At 37.8% G+C, this 15162-nt stretch overlaps 1 protein-coding gene across 1 annotated transcript in view; it reads left to right on the top strand.

Annotated features, from left to right (window-relative positions):
- Window positions 1–15162, top strand: part of LOC110045840 (kinesin-like protein KIF11) — a 31877-nt gene that overhangs the window by 5780 nt on the left and 10935 nt on the right. The window contains exons 9-14 of the mRNA XM_089287631.1: window positions 1236–1314; window positions 2078–2174; window positions 5617–5712; window positions 6297–6385; window positions 6914–7419; window positions 7959–8068. Of these exons, the coding sequence (XP_089143757.1) occupies window positions 1236–1314; window positions 2078–2174; window positions 5617–5712; window positions 6297–6385; window positions 6914–7419; window positions 7959–8068 (977 nt within the window). The remainder of the gene's footprint in view (window positions 1–1235; window positions 1315–2077; window positions 2175–5616; window positions 5713–6296; window positions 6386–6913; window positions 7420–7958; window positions 8069–15162) is intronic.

Genomic DNA, 15162 nt, shown 5'->3' on the forward strand with positions numbered 1-15162 from the left:
ATGTGGAATTTCATCTTTTTTTTTCGTAAAAAGAGCTCAGCCATTTCAATCTTATATAGCGTTTGTTGCTCCATTGAAGTAATGACCCCTTGAAAGTAACGACCCCACAAAAGTAACAAGCCCCAAAGGCTGCTATTTCCGAAAGTAATGAGGGTGGTTACTTTCAGAAGTTTACAGTAGTTTATGAAGCAAGACAGGCTGAGGCATATTATGATATTATTACAGTCAAACCCATATACAACGGCCACCCTTGGGAAATGGTCAGGTGCCCATTTTATACAGGGTGACCACTGTACACAGGTTTCCTTTAAATTCCCCTGGAAGTCAATAAATAGCATTTTTATGTGCAAATATTCACCCAATTACATTTTATTGACAATAATGAGTAACAGCAATGCAATAAACACAATAAAAAAAGGCCCATAAAATGTCCATGGTGTACTTTTAGGGAAGAAAAAGTCTACTAAAAGCTAAAGAACAACGTTTTTAAGTGGAAATTCATTCAATTAACATTTAGTGACAACAATCTGAAACAGATAAGTACAGTACAGTGATATAATTAGGGAACTATGACGAAAGTGAAAACAGTGTGGTACGATTGTGTTACAGTTACAGTAACTGTTGTTTGAAAGCGACAGCACTTTAATGTTATCTGCCACAAGCATATGTGTCGGAAGTAGGCGATGACATGTATTAGTAGTTGTGTTTAGTACAAATATTTGTATTTTTGTGAGACCCCTGCCTTGGTGGCTGCTATTTAACGAGCTCATGAATAAAGCTTGTCATTATTCGTTAATCGTAACCCAATTTCGTGACCATTATATACAGGTTAAAGATAATGAAATTGTGGATTCAGGAAGTCTAAAGGGTGACCGCGTCCGTTATATGCAGGTGACCGCTATATGCAGGTCAACTTAACAGTAAATATAAGGGACGATTTTTGGGAAGTTGTTCAGTGACCATTATACACAGGGTGACCACTATATACAGGGCCGTTATATACAGGTTTGTCTGTTATTGATAATTAAGACCATCAGCTTACCACTGTTGATCATTTCCCATTAATAATACATTTTTCAACAGAATATAATATCATGGTAGATTTGGCCATTGCCAAATTTGCTCTGAGAATATCCTAACAAGAAGAGGGGGTATTGTTTATAAATGGAACTTACAGGTTTCCTAGTTATGTAATGTAACAATCAAATTTTATATTCCTTTTCCCTTTCTTTCAGGCACAATTAATCAGAGCTTGTTAACACTAGGAAGGGTGATTACATCACTGGTGGAAAGAGCCCCACACATTCCTTACAGGTACACGTCATGACATAAAAATAAATGAAATACAATGAGCAAGTATATTTTAATTGAAGTAAATTATAATAAGAGATTTATGGACAAACATAATTTTGATTAGCAATTTAACTTTGAACAGTTTGAGAATGACTGTACACTACAAAGATCCAAACAAGATGCAGTGATTAAAAAACTTTCAAGCTTACACTTTGTGCAAGCTGTACATGTAACAGTCTCACTAGCATCAAAGAACTTCTTACTAGTAGGATGACCAATTATTTAAAATTAAATTGGTACGTGGAAACTTCATCTCATTTTATTCCAAAAAACTTCATTTGCCTTTCGGGAAAGTGAAGGGAAGAGTCCACTGGAGTCTGACTGCAAAATCCACTGGACTTCAGTGGGCCATCAAACATCACTACAGATCGTCTTTGCATGCTGTCCAAGGCAGTATCTATAATTGATTGATGGCAAAATTTTGGTGTCATTTAGCCAATCAGAAACACCAATCTGTAATGTCTCACTCAAAAGAGTGTCAATTTTTAGCTCAGGTCTTACCTTTTAGTTGCTCTTAGGCTGGGAATCAGTGTGCTACTGTACCTAAATACACACATCTCAGTTTTTAGTTGTCAGACTGTATGCAACAATATTACAGGGCTCAATTCAGAGATTTTTACATGGCTTGGAATGTGTACCACAGATTTCTTTGTTAAAAGATTTCAATCTATGATAAGTGTTGGCAAATGAATGTGTCATGAAGAATACTTGCTGTTTTCAACAGAGAAAGCAAATTAACAAGGCTGCTACAAGATTCTCTTGGTGGTCGCACAAAAACGTCCATAATTGCTACCATATCACCAGCTCTTTGCAACTTGGAGGTAAGTTAAAGATTACCATTATAAAACATGGTTAGCCCAGCTTCTAATTTAAAGACAGAAATTGCGGCATGACTCATAGTAAGCTTAAAGTGCCTATGAAGTAAAATATAATATCTGCTTATTTGAGGCTTTTCAAAGCAAAGAAGAATGGCGTTTTCCCTTTTTGGAATATCTTTTTTCGTTCTAGAGATATTTACGTTTTTGTATTGTGCAAATGAGGAAAGTGATGACGTCATACGGGATGGTGGTTCCACTTGAACAGTAAAACACTGAATCAAGAATATCTCTAGAAATATTGGAGCAGTGTTTTTCAAACTTGGCACCCCAAATGTGCATCACAAAAGAAACAGAATGACAACTTCTGCGTTGTTGCCATGGCAACACTTTGGGCTCCAGTCTCTTTCTGTGAAAAACCAAACATGCCAATTTGCAACCCTTTGAAAAGGGACGAAGGGTCTTGCTCAGAACACACACGATTCCCATATTGTCTTAACTCTCCCCATTAGATTGTTGGGAGTGGATGATCCTTGTTTAAGATAAAATCTGGTAATGTTAGTTTTAATTAAAACAGGACCAGCAGCATAACTGCCGATCAAACATATGCAGTCATAGCTAGAGCAAGACAAGGTGTTACAGGTTACAGCATTTGACAGCCCTGTTAAAGTGGTACTATGACGAAAATCTCATCTTTCCTATCACAGCCATTTTAAAACATAAACAAGTAGTGTGTGTGAGAAGAAGAATGCTGTTTACTATATTCAAATATCTCTTTTCATTCCAGTTTTTAAAATATGCAAATCAGCCCAGTGATGACATCATACACTCAACCTAATTTTGATCAAATATGATGAAAAAACGTATCTCAGCCAATTTGTATCAGAAATGTTTGATTCTTTGCCGTAAGATTCTACTAAATGTGCGCCACAATATGAGCTTAACAGTTTGGTTACCATGGCAACATACTGGGTTTCAGACCTCCCCAATAGTAAAGGCATTTCTGGCCACCTTTGGCATTCCATTTTGATATTTGCAAATGGTGCCTTGCTTGATCCAGCAAGCATATAAATGTATTAGCTCAAGTTTGTGGCCTCATTTAATGTTTTGCAACCTGAAAATCACTAACATATTGAATTCAAGAGGGGACTGGAAAAGAGTGAGTTGCCATGGGAACAGAATTTTTTATAGCTGTAGGTGTGTATCCTGTGGAATTATTAGCCTACCAAGTTTCAATGGTCTGTGCTGCAAATTGACCAAGATAGCTCTATTTATATACTTGATATAAAATTGGGTTGAGTGTATGACTTCATCAGTCATCTCATTTGCATATTTTACACATTTTTTTTTCAATCTTAAGGTATCATGGTAGGTGAATTTTTCCAAAAAATGCGAAAAATATTTTTTTGGCTGTTCAGATTGAGAAGACTGAGATAAATATTTTGCAAAAAGAATGGGAAGAAAAGCTTTTTTAGTTTTTAAGATAAAAAGAAAAACTATTTTTGAATCTCATTAACCCCATATGGCACGTTGACACCTCTAAATACAATTCACCACCAGTTGTCACTTGTAAAGTGGACTGCGGTGTGATATTTTCAGCACGCGAATTGTTCTTGATCTGGTTCTTTCATCACAAGCATCAGAACGAAAACCCAAGAAAACTTCTTTTACATTTTTCGTCTTTGAAGATGCCGGAGAGGCGAAAATCTGGTGTAACCCACAGGTTCAGCATCTAATAAGATCTTTGCCTCTGAGCGACCCACAGCTCACACTGTAACCAAGAAGAATGATTGAAGGAACTCGAGGACACTAGCCCCACCAATGAAGCTGAAGGACAAACTACAACAAGTGTTCATCACACGAAATTGCTGTAGAGGAGACGCAATTCTGAAACTTCCACAATGAGGAGTCAAGCGCAGATGTAGACGTCAAGATTTCCTCTTTTGGCTTCACGAGGCATGATTTCAAAAAACGTCTGGAGAACGATGAAGCCTAAACTCAAGCAACATAATACCAACGCCACCAACGAAATCTTCCTAGTAAAAGAACTCACAGCAGTTTAAATACTGTATAATCTGTATTTCACTGCGACGGGGAATTGTAGACGTCTGTTTATTTCAAGTTGTCACAGCAGTTTAAATACTGTATAATCTGTATTTCACTGCGACGGGGAATTGTAGACGTCTGTTTATTTCAAGTTGTCATAAGGCTTTGTTGTGGTAAACTGACCCATGCTGACATGTGTCAGTGCAGAGGGGATTTTTAACACCTAATCATACCAATCTCATAAATGGTTTTTCGTCTTTTTCTAAATAAAATAAAACTGCATATAAGGAGGAACATTTTTAGTTCGTTTACGGGCGTCTTCAATGGAATTGGCTGAAAATTGGCAGGTATGTTTCAGGATACCTCCTTCAAAAAAGGTGTCGGGCTTTGTTTAATTTCACTTCCATTTCAAAGTTATGACCTCTTTAGTAGAAGGAAACATCCGCATTGAAAATATCAAAGTTTAGGAGGGTGTAGAAAAAAACCAACCCACATCTGGAAAATTGCAGACACCCTTTTTGGGGGTGATGTATGAGAAAACATTTCCATTGTTAATAGCGCCACTACGATAATTCATGCGTGGGTTCAAACCAGTTTAGCAAAGCAGTGTTTCTGGGTATTTCTTTTAATTTAACTGCAACAATAATTTTTTAGAAAATTTTAAAGATATGATTGTTTTCTATAACTATTAAGCTTTCAGAAAATGTATGGGTTGATGGGGTTTTCTTCCAAAGCGCCAGCGTAAGAGCGCGATTTCCAAACATTGTCAATCCACCTACCATGATACCTTAAATATCTCCGGAACTAATGCAGATATTTGCAAACGGTAAATGGTGTTTTCATTCTTTCATGGAATTTTATATAATACACCTAAAAAATCAAGGGGGAAAAATTTGATCATAGTACCACCTTAAGGGCATTTGTGCCCATTGTTTCTGTATATCCTTACTGCTCACACACCTCATGTCAAAGTGCCTCAAGATGTCATGCACTGAGCATGCATGTTAAGAAAGAAATATAAACAAGTAAAGGGCTTGGTACACTGGTGGCCTAAACTTTGCCTGCAGATTGCTCCCAATGCCCTTGCATCCTTCATAGCTCACTTTTTAACTTTAAGTACCATTTTAATTAACAATTAGTTTTAGTTTGACTTACAACCTTCTGTGGAGCTAACTTAGCTCAGCTAACTAACTTACTCAAGAGCTAAGTAAACTAAATTATAATGATATTAACAAGTTGGAGATGTTGCTAAATAGGCACGTGCGGCCCTATCTAGAAATATCACATCACATGACCACAACTCCTTGAAACAGTACAGTCTTCAAAAATCAATGCTTTTATTAATAATGTCATTATTATATATTAGTGATACATGTTTTGAAGTTATACTTTCATGGCCTAGGAAACCCTTAGCACATTGGACTATGCACACAGAGCCAAGAACATCCTTAACAGGCCAGAAGTGAATCAAAAACTCACCAAGCGAACTTTAATCAAGGTATGATCAAGCAATTCTTCACGCATAATTATCACTTTTGAAGAAGGTTGGTGATATAGGCGAATCTTTGCTGACGTCATTGTTTACATTTGTCCTCATTAACATACGACTTTGCGCATAGAAGGCATCATGCTAGGCACGATTTTACTACAAAAACTTAAAGAGCTTGTGAAACTTAGTAAGTGGTGAAATTTTTGGCTCTTTGGGTGTAATATTCAAGGAGAAATTGGCTTTCAAAAACATCAAAATTTCTTTGTGGCAAAAGCGCTAATGACCTCATACATTCTTTGCAAAATTTTGAGCTTGTAAACCCGCGTTGCACAAAAAGTATTCAATACATCGCGTTCAAATTCCTTGGGACAGTTAATCATGCTGTGCCCTTTCAATATTCAGTGTTAATCTCTTTGTAGCTCCATCAGAAACTGTATCGCTTATGGTAATGAGGCAAATATTGTAAACAAAGATTCCCCTATTGCTGCTGTGTAGGAGCTTGTGAATTTTGTAGGCATCTCTTCTTTTTAAAAGCCCTTTCCATGTGGCCATTCATTCTGGCTTACTAATATATCCATTATCTTACCTTTCAGGAATACACTGAGGAAATTGAAAAACTGAAGAAAGATCTTCTGGCAGCAAGAGAAAAGAATGGCATTTATATAGCTGAGGAAAATTTTCTGTATGTACACCACATTTGCTGTAATCTTGAATACTTGTAACTTCTGAGAGCTGCATCCCCATGTCACTTGATGATAAAACTAGTTTTAATTTCAGTTGATAAATTCTAAATTCGTAGCCATATCATGTCAGTGACTTGATATTGCAGCATATCAGGAAAGTAGACACAGCTTCTGATTAGCTACATGTACATACAGTAATTGTAAATTTGGGTATGGTAATGTACAACATTAAGGACTGTACGTACATACTGGTAGAATATATGCATGTCCCCCTTTTTTTGTAAGTTTCATGCTGCACTCAATCCACTAAAGAGCAGCCAGAAGATTTACTTCTTACTACATGTAAAATTATGTCCTCTAGATCTAATTAAAGTTTCATTCTTTAAAATATCACTTTCATAAATTAAAGGGTTTATGTCAGGCAATTAACACATTTTAACTGAAGTAGCAAGTTCCTAACTGCACTATAATCTAATTATAAATAACTTTAATTTATTATTAATTTAATTTCCACTATTTTAATCCAGAGCTATGCAACAAGAGATGAAATCTCAACAAGAGCTGAATGCCGAAAGAGAGGCAAAAATCTCTGTTCTCCAGGAAGAAATGAGAAAGTTAAGTGAACTCTTCACAGACACACAGCAAGAGCTTGAGGAAAGGTGCATGGAGCTCGAAGAAAAGGACACTGAACTGAGGAAGACCAATTGCAGTTTGAAGGAAACTAAACACACTCTAAGAACAACAATTTTAGAGAGAGATCAAAATCAATACCTTGTTGACGAACACAGCAAAACTGAAAATTATTTGCATTCTCAGGCGTCAACTCTTCTGCATGTTGTAGAAGATAGTATCTCTGATGTAGACGGACTTCACCTAAAACTTGATCGCAAGCACAATGTTGAAGCTCACAATGTGAATGCTCGAGATACATTTGGAGAGGACTGCAGGCACTTGATTAAAACAGCCAAGCAGAATTTAAACCAGTTTCAGGGAGAAAACTTTGTATTCTTTGATGCAATGAGGAAAACTTTGGGTAAGTAAGTCACCAGTTTTTATAGGATTGTTAATTTCTTTTCATTTCCTCTTCCATGCTAGAAAGTTTGCCCCAAAGATCCCTCTAGCAATCTACCCTCCTTATAGTAAGCCCATGAAGGCTAAAAAAATTCTTATTTTATACTCCAGTTAATGCAGCATGTTGAGTTTTTTTTTACAGTTTTTCACTGTTACTTAACAGTATTCTCGGAGACTTGTAGCCACAAAAAAGCCTCTAAGACATTTTATGGATTATAGTATGCCTGTGGCAAGCTAATTTTTGGCATTTTACTTTTTACTTGTACATGTTATTTTGATAATGATCCATCCCAAAAAGTGTTCTTACTAGCCCCCTAAAAATGTTTTACAAGCAATCTGTTACTGTACCTATGTATTTGGAGTATCCTCAAAACTCTTAGTTTGCCTCTCAGACAAGACTAGTCTGACTGCAAAATACCCTAGCCCTGCACTATCAGTTTTTTGTGCATGCTGAGGAGTTATTTTGTGATCTAACTTGATCTAATAATAATACATTTACAGGAACCCTTGTTTCCAAAAAGGCAGAGGAATCTGTAGAACTTCAAGATCAAATGCAAAGTTTCAAGAATAGTATGGTAGCTCAAATACAAGAAATGTCTTCCAGAGAACAGGTATGGCTTACATGTATATATAGTCATTTGCTGGCTGGGAGGTCCGTATAGTGAAAAATTGTGAATAAGGTCTTGAAAATGCTGCCCGTAGGCCAAGGAGAGCATTTTCAAATCTAAGGTCACAGTTTTTCACTACACAGACTGACCATAAGCTGGTAAATAACTTTTTTTCCGTTCTCTCTCTCTCTCTCTCTCTCTCTCTCTCTCTCTCTCTCTCTCTCTCTCTCTCTCTCTCTCTCTCTCTCTCTCTCTCTCTCTCTCTCTCTCTCTCTCTCTCCCCATAGGTATCGTCAGGCACTTTTGTAACTTTTGCCTCCTTTTGCAATAATTTGTCCATTCTTACGAGTTAACGCACAACATGTTGTCAGTGGAAGCCTTTCACAATGAAGCACTTGCACACCAACATTCAACAAATAACTTTAAATTCAAAGAGGTTAAGACGCTTTATTACGGCAAGAGGGTTACAAAAGGTCCCTACACCGTGGTAAGCACTTTTTAAAAAGCCTTCAGATCGATTTCTGTACGAAGTTGTAGCTATTACCTTACCATTTATATGCCACACGATTCTCTTAATTACCACAGTAATTTAAATTCAAGATATTGCGGCCCAGAAAATTTTGTCGTGTATGTATATGACTTTTCATGTCCATGAAAAGAATCAGGATTCGGAAAAAGCCCGTTTTTTGTATCGTCAGTTTCAAAAAGTGACTGAGCCACTTTGAATGAACCAGCATCCACAAAATTATCAGGAAAGTTTTAGACGTCTTTTGTGAATCTCACAAAGAAAACGAGAAGTGAATTGGATGTTTTCTGACTTTTTGGCGAATGTTTTAAGTTACCCATGTCTTAAAAGTGGTAACGTTACAAAAGGTCCCTATTTGCTAGAAGTTCCAGCAAGTGATTTCGGGTTAATTTCTTTACAGATCGGAAACAAAAGGGCAACCAATCTAGACATTACTACAGTAGAAATAAGTGATAAAAATTTCAGGTCTTTCCTATAAAACGCAAGGGAACCAGCACCACGAAAAGGGTTTATACAACCTTGCCGCATATTACGTTATCGGGGATAGGGATATATTGGCTATACAATTGAATGTGTGACTCATTGCATTGGTGAATGACCATGAAAGGTATACTGGGAAAAGCTTTACATGCAAGAACCTTGCTTGTATGCTTTCCTACATACCAGAAAGGCATCCAAAAGGTGCGTTGTTCATTAATAGTGCGAACGTTTATAGATTGATCATACCGTTTGTCAAACAACTACCCAAAGGCTCTAGAAGAAACTAAGGCTCAAATTTAATCATGAATATCCTCAAAAACAACGGGAATGGGATGGACGCAATTGATTACATTAAAAGACAAAGGCAGCAACCAGAAGGTACTGCGATTAGTAACGCAAAATAAGATGCACCACGCCTGTAAGTCACGCGCAACTCAGGACCGCTCATATAGTTTTCTTTTGCGTACATCTCATGAACATCTTAGGAAATTGTTTTTGTATGGTTGGCCTGCCATTTCATCTCTGTTTTTATTTAAATTGTTCTTTTTGAGAGGATTTTGCAGAGTTTTGTTTAATCCAGGTGTCTAGGGAGGAATTCCCAGTAAGGGTTTGGTTAAGATGTAAAAGGGAGCGGCTGAATAAATGCTAACGCCCCCTTTTCCTCTTAAAAAATTTACATAAGTCATACGTTATTAGTGTTACTCGCTAAAGGCTATACTAAGAAACCATCTCCTTTTCTATGGGTTTTAGTGTTATTTTTAGGTAACTTTATTTTATTAGTCTCGATTATTTTGAATTTTTCGAGTAGCTCAAAAAGCGCAGTCGTTTAGCTCCAACGCACGGTCGCACTTGTATACTACACTGCACTGCACCGCACTACGCTGCACTACGCCACGTGTATCAGGTGTATATGTCTTTGTTCGGCTCATCAAAAAGCTCGCCTTATTAATCACTCAGATATTTTGCCTGATAAATGAGGTAGGTTATTGTATTTCATGGCGTAGAAGTGCGTGCATGAATCAGTTGATGGGCCCTTAAACTTACCACTGCTAACAAGCAAGGCGAGTGGGTTCAACATTTTTAGTTAACAGTATGCCTGTCCAGATTGTTCTAGTAAATTGCAGCTAACTTGTTCCTACCAAAAGGAAACTTATATAAGATAATCGCAGTTACTGAAAATACATTTCTGCTAAATCTGAAAAGTTGTTTTCAAAATTAAGTTTCTCTATGCAGAGAAAAAGCGTCACGTATTTGATTGTTTGCTACGAAGTTTTTTCACATTCCCAAAGGTTGCAATAAGTTGCCAGGCACAATCTTAAATAGGCCCATTGAAGAAGGCGATCAGGGGTTATCGCGGACTACACCTCTCCCTGGCTGTCTGTACCTCGATTTGTTATAAAATTCTTGTATGGCAAGTTATTTGCAACTATGGTATCTTGTTCACATTGGGTTGAGTTAATAGGGAGGTTAAGCATGACGTTTACGGCAAACAGCAAAAAAGGAACTTTTGCCGCCTGTCTTCAGCTGTCCGTACACTAGAGAGTGAAAATATTTGTATTTGCAGTGAATAAAAGAAGACATTTTTCTATTTTTTGTGTGATTTATTTAAGGATTAGAAGAAAAGAATAAAAAATCAGCGGTAATCTTTGCCATTTACCGTCTGCCGTAACCGCTATGCTTAAACTCTCTAATGTTTAAGACACGTTCGGTTCCAATGAGTAAATATTAAAGACAGAGATAATAGAATGTTTTTCAATACCTTTTCAGCACGAAACTTTGGTAATTACAACAGCCAATGGTAGTTTACTTGAATGATTCTTAACATACATTGGTGGCGCGATATTTCCAAAATCGTGTCATCTTTACAAGCCAAAAAATCACACTTTTCTAGCCGAGGCTTTAAGGGAATACCTCAAGGGGAAATGTATGGGACTTCAGGTACGTTACATCTATTGCCCCTCTTTTCACGGTATGTCTTGCCAACAATTTGACTTGAGAAAGCGCAATCACATTTATTGCTACAAAGATTGTAGACTTCAACTTTAGTTGTATTCAGCAAGCTGGGATAGCCAAAACGCCCGACTTTGAAAATTTCCAGTTATTTTCTTTAAACAGAGTGCAGAATATGGGCAACTAAACAAGCCTGCAAGTTTATCACATCCCATCAGCATCAACAAGCTATTTATTTTGTTGTAGTTGATTTCCTATGAAATAAATGCATATGTTAGTTCCAGTTATGTTAACAAGAGTAACTAAATTGCACCTTGTTCTTTGAAAATTTCTGAGCAGCACAGGGAGTAATAAAATTAATTAAAATTTTAAAAATGTGTGCTTCAGCTTCAATTTGAACTACTTGGAAATTCTCGTTCATTATTAATCAAAAAAAGAAATGAATAAAGTGAGATAAGTGTACTTAAGGTTATCACAGTTTATCATGTGGATAACCTGATTTCTCAAGTCTTATTTTCACTAGCAACACAAGCAGAAGCGTATGCACAAGTGCAAGCACAAGCGTAAACACAAGCGCAAACACAAGCGTATGCAAAAGCACAAGCGCAGGCACAAGCACAAACGCATGCACAAGCACAAGCGCATGCACAAGCACACGCGCAAGCACAAGCGTAAACACAAGCGAATGCACAAGCGCATGTACAAGCACAAGCGCAGGCACAAGCACAAACACAAGCGCATGCACAAGTGCACGCACGAGCGTAAACACAAGTGCAAACACAAGCGCATGCATAAACACAAACGCAGGCACAAGCGCAAGCACAAGCACAAACACAAGCGCATGCACAAGCACAAGTGCACATGCAAGCGTAAACACAAGTGCAAACACAAGCACAAGCGCATGCACAAGCACAAACGCAGGCACAAGGGCAAGCACAAGCACACAAGCACAGGCGCATGCACAAGCGCAAACACAAGCGCAAGCACAAGCGCAACCATAAGCGCGACCACAAGCGCATGCACAAGTGCAAGTGCAAGCGTAAAGACAAGCGCATGCACATCCACAAGCACAAGCGCAAACACAAGCGCATGCACAAGAACAAGAGCATGGACAAGCACAAGTGCAGCCACAAGCACAAGCGGAGGCACAAGTGCGTGAACAAGCGCAAGCACAAGCGCAAACACAAGCGCAAGCACAGTAATTCTTACTTTATAATGAAAACGGCCTTGACGCGGGCAAAAGCACAAACGCAGGCTACAAGTACAAGGATCAAAATGTTTCCTTTTCTTGCGCTTGCGCTTATGCTTATGCTGCAACAAGTGAAAATGAAGTATCGCTCAGTAATAACACAAACACAAGGATATTTACCACACCTGGTTATGTTTGGCCAATGAAAATACTGGATCCAGATCACCTCGCGCCTAAACAGTTTGGAAGGTTCGGATGATTTTGCTTGTGCATGTGTTTGGGTCAAATTGCGTTTTCACTTGAGTCATCCCTGTTGCTTGAGTTTGTGTTTGCGCTTGTGCTAGAGTCGCTAGTAAAACCAGGCTTTAAAAACGGGAACAAAAGAATCAAAAATGCTCATAATTACAAAAGTGCCAGTTTGTTACAAAAGTGCCCTATATTGTTACAAAAGTGCCCTATATTGTTACAAAAGTGCCCTATATTGTTACAAAAGTGCCCTATTGTTACAAAAGTGCCCTATCAAGAGTTACAAAAGTGCCCCAATGACGTTACAAAAGTGCCCTAGGTTACAAAAGTTCCCTACCTTCGTTACAAAAGTTCCCTATCGGGTTACAAAAGTGCCCGTTCTTATGGCTCTCTCTCTCTCTCCATAGGTATCGTCAGGCACTTGTAACTTTTGCCTCCTTTTGCAATAATTTGTCCATTTTTACGAGTTAACGCACAACATGTTGTCAGTGGAAGCCTTTCACAATGAAGCACTTGCACACCAACATTCAACAAATAACTTTAAAATCAAAGAGATTAAGACGCTTTATTATGGCAAGAGGGTTACAAAAGGTCCCTACACCGTGGTAAGCACTTTTTAAAAAGCCTTCAGATCGATTTCTGTACGAAGTTGTAGCTATTACCTTACCATTTATATGCCACACGATTCTCTTAATTACCACAGTAATTTAAATTCAAGATATTGCGTCCCAGAAAATTTTGTCGTGTATGTATATGACTTTTCATGTCCATGAAAAGAATCAGGATTCGGAAAAAGCCCGTTTTTTGTATCGTCAGTTTCAAAAAGTGACTGAGCCACTTTGAATGAACCAGCATCCACAAAATTATCAGGAAAGTTTTAGACGTCTTTTGTGAATCTCACAAAGAAAACGAGAAGTGAATTGGATGTTTTCTGACTTTTTGGCGAATGTTTTAAGTTACCCATGTCTTAAAAGTGGCAACGTTACAAAAGGTCCCTATTTGCTAGAAGTTCCAGCAAGTGATTTCGGGTTAATTTCTTTAGAGATCAGAAACAAAAGGGCAACCAATCTAGACATTACTACAGTAGAAATAAGTGATAAAAATTTCAGGTCTTTCCTATAAAACGCAAGGGAACCAGCACCACGAAAAGGGTTTATACAACCTTGCCGCATATTACGTTATCGGGGATAGGGATATATTGGCTATACAATTGAATGTGTGACTCATTGCATTGGTGAATGACCATGAAAGGTATACTGGGAAAAGCTTTACATGCAAGAACCTTGCTTGTATGCTTTCCTACATACCAGAAAGGCATCCAAAAGGAGCGTTGTTCATTAATAGTGCGAGCGTTTATAGATTGATCATACCGTTTGTCAAACAAATACCCAAAGGCTCTAGAAGAAACTAAGGCTCAAATTTAATCATGAATATCCTCAAAAACAACAGGAATGGGATGGACGCAATTGATTACATTAAAAGACAAAGGCAGCAACCAGAAGGTACTGCGATTAGTAACGCAAAATAAGATGCACCACGCCTGTAAGTCACGCGCAACTCAGGACCGCTCATATAGTTTTCTTTTGTGTACATCTCATGAACATCTTAGGAAATTGTTTTTGTATGGTTGGCCTGCCATTTCATCTCTGTTTTTATTTAAATTGTTCTTTATGAGAGGATTTTGCAGAGTTTTGTTTAATCCAGGTGTCTAGGGAGGAATTCCCAGTAAGGGTTTGGTTAAGATGTAAAAGGGAGCGGCTGAATAAATGCTAACGCCCCCTTTTCCTCTTAAAAAATTTACATAAGTCATACGTTATTAGTGTTACTCGCTAAAGGCTATACTAAGAAACCATCTCCTTTTCTATGGGTTTTAGTGTTATTTTTAGGTAACTTTATTTTATTAGTCTCGATTATTTTGAATTTTTCGAGTAGCTCAAAAAGCGCAGTCGTTTAGCTCCAACGCACGGTCGCACTTGTATACTACACTGCACTGCACCGCACTACGCTGCACTACGCCACGTGTATCAGGTGTATATGTCTTTGTTCGGCTCATCAAAAAGCTCACCTTATTAATCACTCAGATATTTTGCCTGATAAATGAGGTAGGTTATTGTATTTCATGGCGTAGAAGTGCGCGCATGAATCAGTTGATGGGCCCTTAAACTTACCACTGCTAACAAGCAAGGCGAGTGGGTTCAACATTTTTAGTCAACAGTATGCCTGTCCAGATTGTTCTAGTAAATTGCAGCTAACTTGTTCCTACCAAAAGGAAACTTATATAAGATAATCGCAGTTACTGAAAATACATTTCTGCTAAATCTGAAAAGTTGTTTTCAAAATTAAGTTTCTCTATGCAGAGAAAAAGCGTCACGTATTTGATTGTTTGCTACGAAGTTTTTTCACATTCCCAAAGGTTGCAATAAGTTGCCAGGCACAATCTTAAATAGGCCCATTGAAGAAGGCGATCAGGGGTTATCACGGACTACACCTCTCCCTGGCTGTCTGTACCTCGATTTGTTATAAAATTCTTGTATGGCAAGTTATTTGCAACTATGGTATCTTGTTCACATTGGGTTGAGTTAATAGGGAGGTTAAGCATGACGTTTACGGCAAACAGCAAAAAAGGAACTTTTGCCGCCTGTCTTCAGCTGTCCGTACACTAGAGAGTGAAAATATTTGTATTTGCAGTGAATAAAAGAAGACAGT

Source organism: Orbicella faveolata, unplaced genomic scaffold (assembly GCF_042242905.1).
Source record: "Orbicella faveolata isolate gen_17 unplaced genomic scaffold, um_ofav_v1 contig_1, whole genome shotgun sequence".
Classification (NCBI taxonomy): Eukaryota; Metazoa; Cnidaria; class Anthozoa; order Scleractinia; family Merulinidae; genus Orbicella; species Orbicella faveolata.